This window comes from Podarcis pityusensis (genome assembly GCF_964106645.2).
Source record: "Podarcis pityusensis genome assembly, chromosome: 5".
NCBI lineage: Eukaryota > Metazoa > Chordata > Lepidosauria > Squamata > Lacertidae > Podarcis > Podarcis pityusensis.
In genome coordinates this window covers 96,521,245-96,540,444 of record NC_138032.1, presented here as the reverse complement: position 1 = coordinate 96,540,444, position 19,200 = coordinate 96,521,245, and the positions used below count along the sequence as shown (strand labels likewise).

The window sequence follows — 19,200 nt, the reverse complement described above, 5'->3', positions numbered from 1 at the left end:
AACAATTATTGGCACTGAAAAGTAGACTATTCACTAGCAAATATGGCATAGGCCTTTTGATTTCTGTACTTCATGCCTCTTTGGTCTTGTATTTGGAAAACAGGCAGTACAAGACGAGCAACGTGGTCTTCATATCTCGGTTCACAAGATCTGTGAAAACATAAGGCAGACAAAAGTAGAATGGGTAAATTATACATCCTTGAGCTGAAGAGGAACAGCCCATATAACACATTGAATTTGTATTCCCTAGAATGGAATGGGGGAGCCAAGGCAGCTACCACAAACCCAAAGCTCAGGAACAGAGGTGACGGTTGGGATTTTGTCCCATCCGCAGGGTGGGCATCCAGCCAATCACCATTATGCGTGTCTGCCCGGTTCTCCCTCCTGCGTGATGTCCGGAATAATCATCTGTCTCCTTCCCGACAGGACTCCGTGACCCAAGTCTTCCAACAGTAGGCACACATTAGCAGAGTAAACAAATCATCAGCAGAAGCCAGGCCCGAGGTGGGGGCACTAAAGCTACTTTATTATTGACAGTTCAGAACAAACGGAACATGTCTCCTCTCCTTCTTGCTCTCAAAGAGAAGGGAACAAAAGCAATACCAAAACAGAACAGTGAAAGTCAAAACATCCGTTCTTGTGTTGCAACAGCTAGTGCTGGAATGTATACAGACATCTGAGAAGTGCTCCTAAGGTGATATGGAAACATGAAGTGTAAACGCACCCCTTCTTGTACAATGACTAACCTTCAGGGTTGATAGGTACATCCAGAAGGCCTCCGTCCATTAGCAAGTCTACTGCAAGGCTTGCATTGTGTACCTGAGAAGGGTCAACAAAAGAAAAGGTGGTGTCAATTCTGGAAAAATTATCACCAATGGAAAACAACAACATATTACCGTATTTTTCTGTGTATTGGACGCCCCCATGTATAGGATGCCCCCTATTTTTGGGGACCCCAAAAAAAGAAAATGGGGGGAAATTGCCCTGACTTGTTGAAAATTTTGGGGGGAAGGATTGCCCAGAGGCTAACAGCCCCCCCCCCCGTCTAACAGGCCACCTATCAGCTGTTTCCTCGCCAGCAATCACTGAGCTTTGGGGGGGGCAGAGTTGAGCTTGTTTTGGGGGGGGGGAGTGGTGAAGCTTTTTTTCCAATTACTTTTAGCACTTTTCGCCTTCCCCACGGAGCCTCCATACAGTATTCTGCTTGCCTCCTCCCACTCTGCCTGCCCTACAGCTGGGAGGGAGGCTGTAGGCAGTCTGTTTTTGCCATGTGGTGTCTTTGCAACGTTACTCAGGAGGAGCGCAGCGATTGAAGTAATATTCCCCCTCTGCGCCTTTAACATTAGCGAAACATCGCACCTTGCGCTCCTCCTGTGTAACACCCATGCACCCATGCACCCCTCCTGCCACCCATGCACAAATGGAGCCGACATTGCGCAGAAAAAACAGATCACACAGGCAGCCTCCCCCATGCAGCCTCTGCCTGTAGGATGGGCAGAGTGGGAGGAAGCAGGCAGACTGAGAATGCCCCACGAGAAAGGCGCAGAGGAGAGAGATATCTTCAATCACTGTGGCCAACATGGCAAAGTCAGGTGAACGCCAAAATGCACACCACCCCAAGAGGGCTATGTGACGGACAGCTGAGCCAGACCAGAGTCTGGTGATGCAGTGCCTCAGAATTCCACCAGAGGGCTGGAGCCTCTCTCTGATTGGCTACCTAGACAGATAGACAAAGGTGGGTGGAGCCAGAACTTTGGGAGGGAGAATAAAAGGAGCCATTTCAGAGAAAGGATTCTGATGGGAAGATGGTTTAAGAGAGAGCAGGAGGGAGAGAAAAAGAGTTGGTCCTAGTCTGCGTGTGTAACATCTACCCTGGGAAAATTATCTACAGCTAGAGAAAGTAGTCTCTGAGCTTAGACAGGAAGACTGTGTTGAGTGTCTTGGGAGAGCATTCAGACTGAGTTGGAGCCAGGAGAAGGAGAAGCTGTGAGTATACAGTCTCCTTGGGTCTCCTTCCAGTCAGGAGGGGAGAGATCTTCCAGAAAGAGAAGACTCCCAAACCAGGAAAAAAGGGGTGCGTGGGGATCCCCTGGGTCTGTTAGACTGCCAGAGGTATCTCAGGAGTATGACTGATCAAAGGTTGGGAAACGGACAGAAAGTACCACCTCCTTGTTTAAGAACCAAAGTATTAATCTGTAACACCTACACAACAACTAAGTTTAGGAACTGAAGTGAAATTAGTGGAAGTAAACTTTTGTCTAGAAACCTGTAACATCTGAGGAGTAATAACTGAATTAAAGCAGCTGACATTTAAAAGAAGCTGTGCATTTATTACCTTGTTTAGAAGCCTGTATCATCCACTAGATTAAGTATAATTAGTAATAAATTAACTGTTTCCTGAAAGAACATTATCTCCTGACACATCCTTTGTTTTATTAACTTCGTTCTTTAAAACTAATATGTCTTATTTTTTCAACTTCTGCTTGAGTCTCCAAGGATCTAAGTTTACCACCACACAAAAACCACGAAGATAAACTGTGGAGGTTACATGTAGTATATAAGTTGGTGGGTTCTGCCACAGTTGGTAGCCAGAGAGGTGGGATCCACTTCACTTTGGTGACACAACGGTGGGATCTGCTACAGGCCGGTTTATTCCCTTTGCATGGGGCACCTAAGAAGCTTGGAAATAATGTGGGGAAATTATCTGTGTGTCCCACCTATTATAGTTTATAGTTGGGCCTCCAAATGCCCTGTACCCACAATTGGGTGCATAAAGAATAACTTACCATTTCTGCAGGGGAACTTGGTTTCAGGAAAAAATCTCCCAGATTCACGAAATAGCCCTGAAGCTGCCCAATTAGCAAGAGTAAAATAACCCCATCTGCAAACTGGGGGGAAATGAACAGAGGCATTATATTAAAGATTATTAAAATGATCTCAGGGTCAGTTTTGTAATCCACAAGACCTCCATGACTTAAAGAACTTTCCTGCCGGACAAAAGCTTCTTCGTATTTGCCCCCCAAAGCTTACCAAAGCTTCTGTGTGCAGCAGCACAAAACAGTCACGCAAAAACTTATTGAAGTGCTACAATACTATATGTTATATATCACCCACATCTGTATGTTACAGTCTGAATCCAAATTTCAGCACTTTAGGTCCAGTTCATAGGGTATTAGTGTGACAGGTAAGTCATTTATCTTTGACTAGATTCCAGTGCCATTTGAATGAAAGAATCATGTCAGCTATATAGATCAAGTTTTAAAGTTGCTTATTATTTTGACAAAAGACAAAATCCAGATAAGGATTTCTCTTAGTGCTGATCTTATGCCAAGAATTAAAAATTCTTTGTAGGTGGGATATATGAAAAACTTTTGCATCACTTCACTTTCCAGGGTACTAATGTGTGTTAGCAGAGAGCAGAAAGCTAGACTTGCATCTGGCAAGAAGAGATTCAAGTCCCCCCTTGGCTGCAGATGCTGGGCCACTGGACATGTTCGACCAAAGTGAACCTGGCTTTGCCACCAGATGTACATTTGGGGGGAAGCTGTAGCAAATCCAGAGTCCGATGAATATGAATGTATGATACACATGCTTCCAAACACATGCATATCTAATTAATACATTTAATTTCTATGCATGCAATAAAAAAAAACTTAGATGTGCACCAATGTGGTGTAGTGGTTAGACTAGGACCAGGGAGGTGCAGGTTCAAATCCCCATTCAGCCACAAAGCTCACTCAGTGACCCTTTCAGTCACTATCTTGGAACTTAACTACTTCACTGGCTCATGGAAATGATAAAATAGGAGAAGGAAACTATGTGCATAGCCAGAGCTCCCTGATAGAAGGAAGAAATAATAATGGCATACATAAATTTTAAAAATGGGGTTCCTGCAAGCATCTGAGATATTGAAATGAAGAATGAAATCAAGGAAGCCCTCACTTAGCGTGCTTACTCTCTATAAATTGTCTTTTTAACTACGTGAGGCAGGTGTTTAAATTTAATTTCCCATCATTTGAAGTAGTCCTTGTTGGGAATTCCATCCCACCCTTTGCTGCAGATATGTGGGATTGTTATATGTCACATGTCGGTTTCCATTCCAGCACAGATTGCTGGAATCCCGTGAGCAAAAGTTCCGCTCTGCATTGCTTTTGTTTTCTCTCTCTCCGAGAAGAACGACAAGGAGAGAGGCCATGTTTTTCTTTGTCCTGATTTATGTAGAATAAATGTGTGGTTTAGTACAGTATCCACGCCTCGAGCCTGATCTGTTGTGTGTTTACTTTGCTGAGTAATGTGTGCTCTTGCATGCACAGCAGCTTGAGTTGCAAACACATGTCGGAGGAGTGTTAATGATGGGTCTCCGCAGCGGCAAGGCTGAGAAGGGAGACGCTTCGGCTGGAGCCAAGCCAGCTGGCTTTTCATCCCCGGTTCCGACAGTCCTGCCCACAAAGGACGCAGCTACATAGTGTTCATGTGCTCCACACTGACTTATTATGTGGCCTTCATCAAGTTGCAGCCCCAACCCGTGTTTCCCATCTGTAAAGGGAAATGCTTAGGCCTCCAAGGGTTGATATGAGGGCAAACACCATAAAGCAGTTCATAAATTAAATGCAACATAGGATCATGAGTAGGATATATTTACCTGAGAATCAATGTCTTTCACACTTAGTCCTAACTTCCCAACATGTCTGTTGACAAACTTCAAAAATACCTGAAGGAACAGAGCATGGCATCAAATCACCGTTTCTTGGTTATATATCACATTATAAATTGTCTGGGGAAAAACAAAACAAAAACCTGAGGGTGTTTGTTTTACCTCTTTCACTGCATCCACTTTCTCTGGAGCATATGCCATTAATTCATCAAAGATTTCAGCTTCTAGAGTAAAGTACCAAATTGATTATTTTCAATATATTTCACCACATGAGAGTTTTTCTGTATTATGTTTTGCAATGCAGGTCATATCTTAGCCCAATAACAAAGGAGGATGGGGGTGGAGTGCTCTGCATATGGCGTCTTTGTGGGCTTGTGGGTCTATGCGCCATCCCATCCTCTCTATTGCCTTTTCCTCCCAATGCTGTCATTCTGTAGTACAGAAATGTGGGTTGCAATCCTATACCCATTTCTCTGGGAGAAAGCTGTTTTGATCTCAATGAGATTGACTTTTAACTACTTAGGATTGCACCCTTAGACTGGAAATTCCTTGGGACAGGAACCTGTCTTTCTGTATGTTTGTTCAATAAAGCATCAAATCTATGAGGGGGGCTCCCTAGATGTTGCTGAACTCCCATCATCCCCCCTGACTATGGCCATGGTGGCTGGGACTGGCGGGAGTTGAAAGTCCAATCAATCAATATTTATTACAGTCAAAGTCAAAGACAACAGAAAGAACGATAATAACACATTTAACTACATCAGCACCCAGGGGCAGAAGCGGCAGACAAAATCGGAAATGTCATATATATTTCTTAACATTCTTAACATTAAAAGGAATACTCCATCAGCTAAAGTCTGAGATCCAGAGTCTAAAATCAATATTCATTCGAGTCTTTGTCAGCAACAAGGTATTTCCTATGAGCGGCTAGGTAGTTAGTTTCCTTAATAAAGGTTGAATTAGTTCTTTTCAGCTATCATAGTATAGCAGGCAGTATAAGAGTACGTGGGCAATTTATTCAATCTCATCTGAATTACATGGGCACAGCTACAATTATAACGTTGTAAGTCTCAACAGCCCTAGGTGACTTTTCAGCTCATACCTAACCTCAGAACAATTATTTTCTGCTGCTATGCATAGAAGTTTAGTAAAACAATGGTGGATCTTCATCAGGAGATTGCCATTGATGATGAAGATATGAGGCTTTTTGCAGAGAACAATAACTGCCACAGAGCTTTTCAAAACAGATCATGGTGGAGACACAATGGAATAAGTCCTTAGTTCTGTAACTTACGTGAAGAACTTTCATCAGGTTCCCTAAATACCCAACAAAAGGAAAGATGAGTTAGAAAACAAGCAAGTAGGCATCTGAAGTAAAAGGTGGTTGCAGCCCACAATATCTCAGGTTGAATAGTTAATCTCTGGGCTGCGACAAGCCTCATGGGGCAGAAGCCGACACATATTTACTTGGACATAAAATTGCACAGCACTCCAACTTCGGTTATTTTGTGGCAACAGATTCGCATGCCTGCCTTTCTAGAATTTGTCACTATGAAATAAGAGACTGAAATATAAAATGTAGCTGTTACCTGAGTCTCTGGCTCAAAATTCAATAAAGGTTTATCTTATAAGCGTAGTTTCTCATATTAGAAATTGTCTAACATAACAGATTATAAAAGATATTGGTAAGGACAAAGCCATAGAAGGCAAATGGTATTTCTGATGTTTGAAGCCAAGGCGGAAAGAGGCAAGATGTTGCCTGGTGTCATGATCAGGAGCCCAGGAGCCAGCAAATAAGGGATGAATTGGCACTCATTTCCAAAACCACCTAAATAAAGAACTCTGTGGGATTTACAGAAACCAGTTCCAAACACAATACATTTTCTACTCTTTGTTAACTTTTATTTGCACAATAAAACTGACACGTAAGTAGAGACAAATGTAATTTCCATCTTTCTACTTCTCCATTCAGAGTTCAAGGCAAATTTTGTCTTTTACCTGTTCCCGGTGATGTACTCAACTGAATCTTCTGTCTTAAATCCGTTCGCTGTATGCTATGAAATAGAAAGAAAGGATGCAAAAAGAAGGTATCAACTGCTAACTGCAAAAAAAGAAGGAAAGGGGAACAATATACCTCAGGAATGTGCTGTGCAAGATTTCTTTATTGTGAAATCTTGGGCATTTCTACACAGAAGGAAGACTGACCAGGTTACTCCCAGGTAACCAGGTATAGGATTGCGTCTTAATTATACCAAAATCTTAGGCAAAATCTACACATTCTGGGGTCAAACAGAGCATCCTCAACAAAAACACAATCCCAACCTTGTGTTTTCTGCCAAAAGGAGAAATGCCATAAGCTTTCCCTCAGCAACTCTCCCCCTGCCACTCCCCATTCCTAGCTATGGGTTCTGAGATGCTTTTGTCTTGAGGGTTTGCAAGGCAGAAAGGCAAAATGTGTGTTTTAATAAATAAATAAGTGAAATTAATAAAGTGGGAGCCGTGGCTGGGGATCTTGCTCCTGGCACTGCAAACACAAACATGCCCCTTGGAATGGCATCAGCAAACATGGAGTGGAGAATCCTGGTTTTGCTTCTGCTCATATAGCTCTGCCGAACACTCTCCCTGCTCTGCATACTTTGGCAGTGCAACTTCACACGTTTTCTGCCAATAGAATTCCTATAGGATATATGGTTTGTTTGAGTATTTATACAAGTTAGTGCTTAATTGCTTTTTAATGGTTTGAAAAAAATGTTTTTAACTGTTTCTCTTTTATCTGTAAGCCACTTTGAGTCCCTATCTGGGGAAAAGGTTGGATCAAGTACTGGTAAGTTAGTAGTAAATAGTCCTCATTCACACATAGGAAATCACAGCCAATTTGCTCCTCCCCATTCATTCTGCTGCAGTACTGCACTGAGCTAAGTTATGGTTAGGTTTAGCATGTAATCCAGACAAAGCAACAGCTGTAAACCACAGGACAAAGTTTGTCTGGAGACAGAGAAACCCTGAGCTTGGGCTTGGACAACACATTAAGCCAAACTAGCAGAAGAAAGGCCAGGAAAAAGCAAAGGGGCCACAATCTCTTCTCTGGGAGCCTGTACGTTAGCTCGGAGCCATAGCTTAGCTTAGCATTAAAAAGGTAAAGGTAAAGGTACTGTAGCACCCTGCTTGTGGTTAACGCTTAGCTGGAATGAAATATTCAACGCAGCAATAGAGAAATTAAAATAATAATTTATTTGTCAGACAAATAAATGAGAGGCACAGTGGTATATGGTTACCAAGCTCTGGCCTGGTCTCCTGCCATTATGGCCAGCACTTATATTCCCTCAGCCCAGCTCCCTTGCTCCTCCTTTGGCTGCCTCTGTCCAATCAGCCTGGTTGAATTTCCTATTGGCTGATTGCTACAACCAATCCTAAAAGATACACCCATTTCCTATTGCCTTTTATGGGATACAAAAAGCTATATATTCTTCTATCTATAAATGACAAATAAGTAGTCATATATCTTACATTTGTCTCAACAAGGAACCTTAATTACCAGCTCACCTCTTGCCCTCCTTGCCCTATTGCCCTCCAAAACAGATGGTTAATAGTTTTAAATTTTTTTTATCTTAAACAGATGTCAGAGATCTTGGGTTCACATTCTCATACATCATCAATGAAAGATCTCCTTTTTGAAGGTCTTTAAACAAAGGCCTGACAACCATATATCAGGAGTGCTCGATGGCATCTCCTGTCTGGCAGGGGGCTGGGCTCATTTGCCCCTCTGGTCTCCTACAGCAATATGACTCTATGAAATAAGAATTTAACATTTCTTTCTTTCTAGATCCTTTGCATAATTACATTTAAGCCAGTATATTTCATACATTATCATAGATAGCTTTTTGGAAGAATAAATCTTCTCAAAGTAACAGGAAGGAATCAGTTTACAGCCTCAAAATAAAATAAGAAAGAAACCTCTTCTTCTGTTTACACTCCCCTTTCTCCAGCCAGATGTTTTCTTTTCCATCTGCTCTTGGCCTTTAACCTTAGAAAGATATGGCTCAAGTTTAATGATTTTACTATTTACCAACTCTTAATTATGTAGGGTGGTGTAACCTTGCTCTCAGCTTGTAATTCTCTTTTTACGACTTTGAGAATTGTTTTCTGCTATAAATCAGGGGGCCCCCTTGTCCAGGAGGATAAACATCTTGACAAAGTACTTAGGCAGCTGGTCTTCTGCCTGGCATAAAACATTTGAAAATCTTTAAGCTCATTTTAAAATACAGACCCTAATCAAACTATAAGCCTTGATAAAAATGCAGGCTATGATTAGATGCCTCATTCCCCCCTTTCAAGCTCAAGGACCTTCATCCCAAGTGTCCTTGATAGCTTGACCTTCATCATCTTCCTGAGGTAAAGCTCTATATAGGGCCATGATATGAGGTAGAGTTTCATTCGAAATCATCTTGCTAATTGTACTTCTAAAACATGAAATGATACATGGCACCATACATAAAACCATTATTACTACCGTCAAGAAAAACAAGCAAGACAATAGTATCCCTTTGAGTCCCGCAACATTAGGTAACCAGTTGGTGAGCCACCCCATATCCCATCCTTCCCATGTTTGTACTGGGACGTGTGCTATACTCTCCATCTTTGTGGCCAACACACGGATTGCCTCACCATTATCAGAAATGTTAAAGCAACAGGCATTCCCTGTCAAGTTCAAGACTCCACATAGGCCTCCCTGCCTGGCAAGTACATAATCCATTCCCATTTTCAGCTGCAAAATGGCGGCTCTACTTTCATCCAGCTGTTGTGCAATAAGTCTCAAACTCTGGGCTGTTGCATTGGTTACAAGTTCCACTACTGCTTGCAATCGAATTATTCTGTTTAGATTATAAATAGGATCCCGTGCCCCTTGTATGAGCTCACCAGGATTCCAGGAGGCAGGCTCATAATAGGCTATAATGCGCTCTGGTGGCCAATCATCAGTATCGCTCCAACTTTGGGTACTTCCTCCTGCTATACGAGAAATATCAGCGTTTCTTCGTGTACGCTTGGCCGAATTAGTGGGCATAATCCACATTGGTGGTAATACCCATCCCAGGAAACAAGTCCCACTCCATTTGGAAGGGAGCTTCTTGTATGCCCATTCTCCACATATCCACCACAACCATCGGGTCTGAGGTTTTTGGTACGTGGAGTGCAGAAGGCGAAATATCAAAAGGGGTACAGAGTTCACAGTGCAGTATGTTAGATTGCCTTTTTCTGTCACAGTTATGTTCCATACCACTTTCCATGCATGAATAAAAGGAGGTGCACAGGGCAAGGTATTCCGAGTTCGATAGGTAGTACCGTTTACCCAGGTTTGACTATTCTTAATATAATCCCAAGTATAGTGACAATGAGAAGAGCCTATCATGGTAGAATCAGCTGCATCTGATAATTTATGTACACAGAATTCCCCTTGCACAGGTATAACTCGTATTGGTTTAGTTGAGTTCCATCCGGGGAAATTCTGTACTTCTGTTTGGTGTGGCATTTCGCTTACCATACCAATGGCATTTAATGGTATCGGTAATAAGGGCATACCTCCTTCTGAATCATCTGGCCCAAGAGAGCAAACAAGGCAATTGGTCCTATTTGCAACATTGGCTACCATCTCAGCTAAGCCTACCCACATATTGTGGTCATGGCGGAATCCATATTTAGTAAATTTGGTCAGATTCAAGGACCCTTCCCCGTCCCAAGGGATCAGGATTAATAATAAAATCATGTTGATGTGTAGTATATGCATTCCTTCCACAAAAGATTACCTTATTGTGATAGCATAAAAATATTAGCCCCAATATAATTCCCCCAGTGACAGAAATGGGGAACCACCAAGACCAAAACATATATCCCAAGGATCCCCAATGAGTAATATCCTTGATAATTGTTCCACAAGGGGGGGGCAGTCAATTAATTGTATTAGAGAATCTTCCCGTTCACAATCGCTGGTTTAGACGCTCCTCAAGCTTCAGGCGTGCGCAGGTCAGCCAGCTTCCAGGTTGTGGCTGCAGCAGGCCGGTCGTCTAATGTTGCCCGTGACCTAGCCCGTTCCCCGTAGGGCTAGATACAGGGGTTTTTGGAGAGAGTCAGTTTTAAAGGATTAGAGGGGTCACCTTTGCACGTCCAACTGCCTTCGGACTTCTTCAAACGGGAGTGATGAATCCAGGGGGTCACCTCAGCTACCTTCACCGCTGTTGGAGTAGAGAGCAAGACGGTGTAAGGTCCACGCCACTTAGGTGCAAGTGGATCTCGTTTCCACTCTTTCACCCATACGCTATCGCCAGCCTGGAACTGATGAATCGGCTCGGCAATGCTGCACGGCGTGCGCTCGAGGGCCCACCTGTTAAGAGAAACAAAAACACGGGAGAGAGATTGCACTTGTTCCTGTGTCACATGGTCTCCTATTTGTTTGAGGTCAGCTGGAATATCCTGAACAAAGGAGGGCGGCCTCCCATACAGGAGCTCAAAAGGTGACAACTTAAGTCTTTTTGTGGGTGCACACCGAACACGAAACAGTGTTATGGGTAACACATCCACCCATCCTAATCCCGTTTCCTGGGTTAATTTTGCCAATTGGGTTTTCAGAGTCCGATTCATTCTTTCAGTTTTCCCTGAACTCTGAGGCCTATATGCTGCATGCAGTCTCCATTTCACTTGTAGGACTCGACATACTTCTTGTACTACTTGATCAATGAACGCTGGCCCATTATCACTTCCAATGCATCTAGGTAACCCAAACCTCGGGATCAATTCAGTGAGGAGTCTCTTAGTTACCTCTCGTGCCTTTTCAGTTCGGGTGGGAAAAGCTTCAACCCATCCGGTAAGAGTATCTACAAACACAAGGAGATACTTGAATCCCTTAGAAGGGACCAGCTCTGTGAAGTCCACAATTAGGCTTTCCATGGGGACATATCCCACATGTTGGATTCCAGGAGGTTGTACCGGTCCCTGCCTGGGATTGTTTTTAGCACAAAGAACACATTTCTGTGAAATGCAAGTTGCTAATTGTGATAGGTTAATAATATACAACTTCCGACTGAGACTCTCTCTGGTTGCAGTACCGCCAAGGTGAGTAGATTCATGATAATTTCTTACAATTGTGCCTGCTAGGTGATGAGGTACATAAATCCTATTGTCCGGCAGTATCATCCAACCGTCCTTCACAACCGCTCCTTCCTGTTCAGCCCACTTCCTCTCTTCTGGGGTATAGTGAGGTTTAACTTCTCCTGGAACTACCTCTGGTATGAGGGCTGCTATAAATCCTCCCACAGGCTTTTGGGCTGCCTCTCGGGCTGCTTTGTCAGCAGCATGATTTCCTCTGGTTATTGGATCCCTTCCTCGTCCATGACCTTTGCAGTGCATTACAGCAATCTGTTCTGGAGCCCATACTGCTTCCAACAGGATTTCTACTTCAGGTCCATATTTCAAGGCCTTCCCGTGGGCTCCGATTAGACCTCTTTCTTTCCATAGAGCACCATGTGCATGCAGGGTTAAGAAGGCATATTTAGAATCAGTATAGATGTTTGCCTTACATCCGGCTGCCAATTGCAGAGCTCTAGTTAAACCTATAAGTTCAGCTTTTTGTGCTGAGGTGCCAGCAGGCAAAGCTTCAGCTTCCACAACTTCCTCATTGGTGACCACAGCATATCCTGCTCGTCTGGCACCTTCATGCAGGTAACTGCTACCATCAGTATAATATACAACATCTGGATTTTTCAATGGTTCATCTTTCAGATCGGGTCTACTGGAATAAACTTCATCCATTATTTGGAGACAATCATGTGATTCTTCATCATCTACCTCTGGTAGGGGCAGCAAAGTTGCTGGATTGAGCATATTCACTACTCGTAGATGAATCCTGGGATTTTCACACAATAGGCCTTGGTATCTAGCCATCCTTGGGTTGGTTAGCCAATAACTACCCTTATATTCCATGAGTGTCAGAACAGCATGAGGTACATTCACATACATCGTCTGGCCGAAGGTAAATTTATCAGCTTCTTTGACAAGGCTTGCAGTGGCCGCTACTGCCCTTAGGCATGGAGGCCATCCTTTTGCTACTGAGTCCAATTGTTTTGACAAATAAGCTACTGGACGATTCCAACTTCCTAATCTCTGGGTCAGGACTGCCGCTGCAATCCCATTCTGTTCATGTACATACAGCTGAAAGGGTTTTTCCGAATTAGGCAGTCCAAGGGCTGGGGCCTCCATAAGTCGTTGTTTGATAACTAAAAAGGCTTCTTGCTGCTCAGGTCCCCATACGAATGGGTCCTTTTCTGCACCTCGAGTGCTTTCATGTAAGGGCTTGGCCAGACTGCTGAAATCAGGTATCCATAGTCTACAAAACCCTGCTGTTCCCAGGAATCCTCTGAGTTGTTTCCTTGTGGTAGGTTCCTTGATAAGGCAAATAGCTTCTTTCCTCTCTGGCCTCAATGCTCGTTGTTGGTGTGAGATGTCAAAGCCCAAATATTTGACCTTTTCTAAACATAACTGTGCCTTTTTCTGGGAAACTCGGTAGCCAGCTTCCCAGAGCAAGTGGAGCAGTTCCTCTGTCCCTTCTTTACAGGTATCAAAATCCTTTGCTGCTAATATAAGGTCATCTACATATTGCAGAACCACCTTTTCTCCAGGTATTGAGGGGTAACTTGTTAGATCCTTCGCCAAGGCAGTGCCAAATAAAGTTGGGGAATTTTTGAATCCCTGGGGCAATCTCGTCCAGGTTAGCTGGCCTTTTGTTCCTGTTAAAGGGTCTTCCCACTGGAAGGCAAATATAGGTTGGCTCTGTGGTGCCAGCCGGCAACAGAAGAATGCATCTTTCAAGTCCAATACAGTAAAAAATGTTGCTTCTGGTGGGATCAAACTCAGCAGGGTATATGGGTTTGGTACATTTGGGTGCAAGGTCTCGATAGCCTGGTTTACGAGCCTCAAGTCCTGTACTGGCCTGTATTCATCTGTCCCAGGTTTCCGAACAGGCAATAGAGGTGTGTTCCATTCTGATTGGCAGGGCTTAAGCAGACCATATTTTAATAGGCGGTCCAAATGTTTCTGGATGCCCTCTGCTGCTCGCCGGGGTAAAGGATATTGCTTTACAGATACAGGGGTAGCCATAGGTTTTAGGGTTACTACAATTGGAGCTATATTCTTAGCCATTCCTGGTGGGCTATTTTCGGCCCATACTCCTGATGGCACCTGTAGGGTTCGGAGGAGCTTGTTTAACTCTGTATCCAATGTGGGTTGGACTTGCAGGGCTGACATTAGGCGCCATGATTGTTCCTTAGGTACTGAGAGGGAAATTATTCCTGCTGCCTTTGATGGCAGTTTCATTTCTGGACCTCGAGGAGTGAAGGTGATTTGGGCCTGCAATTTGGACAGCATATCTCTACCCAAGAGAGGTATTGGACACTCAGGTATATACAAAAACTGATGGGTTAAACGATGTCCCCCAATCTGGCATTCCAAAGGTTGGAGGAAAGACCTCTTAGCTGACTGACCAGTGGCACTTTTAATGACTACACTTTTGGATGCCTTTTTCTGCAATAGTTCTGGGAGTACTGAGTATTCAGCCCCAGTATCAATCATAAAGTCTATTAAATGGCTCCCTAATTGAATCGTGACCGTGGGCTCCTGGAAGCCTAACTTTATGGAGTCCGGTCGTTCCTAGTCTTGGGTAAAATTCTCCTCTGCCAGTCCAATGAAATTGTCCCTACTCCGTCCTTGTCCAGGTCTCTGATATCTTCCATCTCGGATCATTCCCCGTCCCCGTCCCTGGTTTCTTGGGCCGGAGCCTGGGCCTGGGCCTGGGCCTGGGCGTACTTCTTCCAACCTCAGGGGTTCAGGACACTCCCGCTTCCAATGACCCTCCTTCTTGCAATTCGCACATTGATTCCTTCCCAGTGGTGGATTCCTTCCCCGCCCTCTCCCTCCATTTAAGGGGCGGTAGTCTTGCTTTACTGCTGTGGCCAGCATTACCATCTTTTCCTTCTGCCACTTCTTCTTCTCTTGCTTCTCAGCCTCATCCCTATTCCGATAAACTCGGCGTGCAATGGCCATAATTTGGCTCATCAGCATCCCTTCCCATCCTTCTGATTTCTGAATTTTCTTACGAATGTCAGAAGCGCACTGGGCCACAAATGTAGCAGTAATCATTCTGCTGTTTTCAGGGGCTTCAGGGTCAAAAGGAGTCCATATACGATAGGCTTCCTGCAGCCTCTCTAAAAAGTCTCCTGGACTCTCATTTGGTTTCTGTTCTACTTCTGAGACTTTAGACATATTAGTGGGCTTCTGGCATGCCCTGCGGATACCTTGCACAAGCGTCTGGCGGTAGGTGGTAAGCCTGGCCAGATGAATTGCATTGTTTGGATCCCAATTAGGATCTTCCAAGGGAAAGTTGTCCCGGAGATGACGGTCAACATTTAAAATATTTCCCACTCTGGCCTGCTCACGCAAATATATCTGTGCCTTTTCAATTATGTCTCTCCTTTCCTCAGTGGTGAACAGAGTATTCAGGAGCTGGCGGCAATCTGTCCAAGTAGGACTATGAGTATTTATTATTGAAGTCACCAAGTCCATCATAGCCTGAGGTTTTTCTGCGAAAGATGGGGTGTGTGTTTTCCAATTCATCAGATCCGTAGTTGTGAATGGAATGTACTGGAGGGTCGAAGTTCGAGGTGGCCGTGGTCCGAGTTGCCCGTTAACCAGCACAGGCTCCTCAAGTGCATCAAATACTCTTCTGAGAGGGGCTACTACGTGATCTTTCTCTTCGCTTTGCTCTAGGGGCCTCAAATCATAGGGGATGGTATTTGTCCCAAGGCGTTCTTTTAGCAGCCTTATACGCCTGGCTGTATTGCTTGCTGACCGATTAAGGTCTCCCTGTAACTTCTGTAATAATTCTCTAGGACTTGGATGTACAGGGGTTTGGGGTAGGCAATCAGTTGTTCCACTAAAAGAGACTGTAGATGGAGTTCTACTGGGACTCACAGGTGGAATAACCACTTCTGCTTGGGCTTTATTATAGGCCTCCAATGCCTCCTGAAGATATTTATCATAATCTATCAAGGAATCGAGTTCTGTGACTCCAGCCCCATTATTCATTCCACTTTCTTGCCTTGGGGTTACAACTGGTGGAGTGTTTGGATTAGGCTCCCTTCGATGTGGAGCATAGGGTGGAGGTGGAAGCACCTCTTCCTCTGGTCCCTCAAAAATGGGTTTGAGTTTATTTGGCAAGATTCCTTTCCTAGCTTCGGCTTTTACAGCCAACAATCTGCATCGTTTGACTTTGCATTCCCTTATCCATGGAGGATTTTTATTTAATGTGCTCAGCCAAGAATCTATATATGAAAATTGTTCTGGGCACCCTCCAGTTTCTTTGGCGATGTTAGACCAAAGTTTGCTTACTAAATTTATATCAAAGGTTCCCTGAGATGGCCATTCAGTATTTTGTTTCGGCCACTCTAATTCACATAACGTTCTCAAGCGTTCTGGCGTCATTTTGACTCCATATGCCCCTGAGAAGGCTTTCTTAAAATTATTTAACATACATTCAAGAGGTGTATTTTCCCCCTTTGAACCCCCAACTCCCATTGTATGGCCCTGTGAAGTATCCACTCAGTCACTCACACACACGCTTCGTGAGATTCCTTGCCCGGGTGAAGTCGCCTTACCGGGAACCGAAGTACTACCCACTCCACACTCAGGTCAGCTACAAATTGTACTTTCTCACACATACAATGCGCTGGATACTTCACCATACTCTACCTCCCAACCTTTCCTTTCCCTACACCAGATCACCATCTGATGTACCCAACCACCTAGCGTACTCAGTTCCCCTTTACTGAGACGCAGAAGTTTGATCAAGACTTCTCTTCCTCCCAATTAATTGGAGGGCCAAAAACCCCTTAGTGCACTTACCCTTAGTTGGTTGCCTGTTTATTTCTCTGGTTCCCCCCGGTCCGTCGCCGTCAGTGGGCAGGGTATCAGACAGACGAGACTTCTGCATTCCCCTGGAAAAAAAACTTCCCAGTGCGCGCTGGGTAAGCAGTGAGTGGTCCTCTCTCTTGTACCCTGCCCAGTAAGGCGAAGGGGCTGCGTTCCAGCAGACCACTTATCCGAGTCGCAGGCACCATAAAATGTAGCACCCTGCTTGTGGTTAACGCTTAGCTGGAATGAAATATTCAACGCAGCAATAGAGAAATTAAAATAATAATTTATTTGTCAGACAAATAAATGAGAGGCACAGTGGTATATGGTTACCAAGCTCTGGCCTGGTCTCCTGCCATTATGGCCAGCACTTATATTCCCTCAGCCCAGCTCCCTTGCTCCTCCTTTGGCTGCCTCTGTCCAATCAGCCTGGTTGAATTTCCTATTGGCTGATTGCTACAACCAATCCTAAAAGATACACCCATTTCCTATTGCCTTTTATGGGATACAAAAAGCTATATATTCTTCTATCTATAAATGACAAATAAGTAGTCATATATCTTACATTTGTCTCAACAAGGAACCTTAATTACCAGCTCACCTCTTGCCCTCCTTGCCCTATTGCCCTCCAAAACAGATGGTTAATAGTTTTAAATTTTTTTTATCTTAAACAGATGTCAGAGATCTTGGGTTCACATTCTCATACATCATCAATGAAAGATCTCCTTTTTGAAGGTCTTTAAACAAAGGCCTGACAACCATATATCAGGAGTGCTCGATGGCATCTCCTGTCTGGCAGGGGGCTGGGCTCATTTGCCCCTCTGGTCTCCTACAGCAATATGACTCTATGAAATAAGAATTTAACATTTCTTTCTTTCTAGATCCTTTGCATAATTACATTTAAGCCAGTATATTTCATACATTATCATAGATAGCTTTTTGGAAGAATAAATCTTCTCAAAGTAACAGGAAGGAATCAGTTTACAGCCTCAAAATAAAATAAGAAAGAAACCTCTTCTTCTGTTTACACTCCCCTTTCTCCAGCCAGATGTTTTCTTTTCCATCTGCTCTTGGCCTTTAACCTTAGAAAGATATGGCTCAAGTTTAATGATTTTACTATTTACCAACTCTTAATTATGTAGGGTGGTGTAACCTTGCTCTCAGCTTGTAATTCTCTTTTTACGACTTTGAGAATTGTTTTCTGCTATAAATCAGGGGGCCCCCTTGTCCAGGAGGATAAACATCTTGACAAAGTACTTAGGCAGCTGGTCTTCTGCCTGGCATAAAACATTTGAAAATCTTTAAGCTCATTTTAAAATACAGACCCTAATCAAACTATAAGCCTTGATAAAAATGCAGGCTATGATTAGATGCCTCAGTACCCCTGCCCGTACGGGCCAGTCTTGCCAGACTCTAGGGTTGTGCGCTTATCTCACTCTAGAGGCCGGGAGCCAGCGCTGTCCGCAGACACTTCCGGGCCACGTGGCCAGCGTGACAAGCTGCATCTGGCGAGCCAGCGTAGCACACGGAACGCCATTTACCTTCCCGCTGGTAAGCGGTCCCTATTTATCTACTTGCACCCGGGGGTGCTTTCGAACTGCTAGGTTGGCAGGCGCTGGGACCGAACGACGGGAGCGCACCCTGCCGCGGGGATTCGAACCGCCGACCATGCGATCGGCAAGTCCTAGGCGCTGAGGTTTTACCCACAGCGCCACCTGCGTCCCACTCTTCTCTTCTCTGGGAGCCTGTACGTTAGCTCGGAGCCATGGTTTAGCTTAGCATTACACATGAGCTTATTAACAGTGTGATAAAATGAGGAATTAGTGCAAATTTTGATGCCAATTACTCACTGCATATTATCTCAGTAGATTTACTATATATGCAGTGAACATTTGATATCTCAACATCAATTATTTGATTTCAGAATTAGTTATTTGACAGTGAACATTTGACAGTATTTGATAGTCAGCATGCAATGTTTAATTTAATGTAATTGCTGGTATGCAATGGTATTTAACATTTAACAGATATGGCATTATATGTAATGGTATTTAGTATGTGGTACTGCTTCAGAGGACAGCTTATAATATTCACATCTAATAATAAAATGTCAAGAGAATCATAAGATTATCCATTTCTTTTTGTTAGTTGCTTTTCATTATACAAATAATTCTAAAGCAGATACTATATCAATAAAACACAACCAAGTCATACAACCAGTAAACAATAGAGGACAGTTAAAAGGGGAGAGCACAAACACAGTCAAACAACTATTTATAAAGTGCAGCATCACAGACATAGCCCAAAGTCTGGGTGAATAAATAGGGCTTCGGTTGGCTTATAAGACTTAGCACCAACTAACTGCAAAGTCCAACGTAATTGAATTTTGTTATAAAAATTCACGTTAAGGTTTTGAGGATTTGAATTTGACATTTTGTTTTCAACATTTGAATTTGACATTTTGCATCCATGTTTTTAATATTCCTAATATTAATCAGAGTTCTAGAAACAGCCCTGAGAGGATATTTGTTTGCAATCCACCTTGTACTAGGGTCCATGACACTTCTGATGGAGCTGAGATGGAAGACACAGGG

General features: G+C 43.6%; 1 protein-coding gene and 1 long non-coding RNA gene across 4 annotated transcripts in view; both read right to left on the bottom strand.

Annotated features, from left to right (window-relative positions):
- Window positions 1-69: 69 nt before the first annotated feature.
- Window positions 70-19,200, bottom strand: part of PARVG (parvin gamma) — a 30,785-nt gene continuing 11,654 nt past the window's right edge. For all 3 annotated transcript variants that reach the window (XM_081005721.1, XM_081005719.1, XM_081005720.1), the window contains exons 8-14: window positions 6,653-6,708; window positions 5,949-5,971; window positions 4,817-4,878; window positions 4,643-4,711; window positions 2,787-2,888; window positions 747-819; window positions 70-150 (exon numbers count right to left, since the gene is read on the bottom strand). In XM_081005721.1, the coding sequence (XP_080861847.1) occupies window positions 71-150; window positions 747-819; window positions 2,787-2,888; window positions 4,643-4,711; window positions 4,817-4,878; window positions 5,949-5,971; window positions 6,653-6,708 (465 nt within the window). In that variant the 3' untranslated portion in view covers window position 70. The remainder of the gene's footprint in view (window positions 151-746; window positions 820-2,786; window positions 2,889-4,642; window positions 4,712-4,816; window positions 4,879-5,948; window positions 5,972-6,652; window positions 6,709-19,200) is intronic.
- Window positions 15,990-16,991, bottom strand: LOC308477290. Its single transcript, XR_013986450.1, has 2 exons — window positions 16,358-16,991; window positions 15,990-16,326 (listed from the first exon to the last, which is right to left on the bottom strand). It is a non-coding gene; the product is annotated as an uncharacterized lncRNA (long non-coding RNA).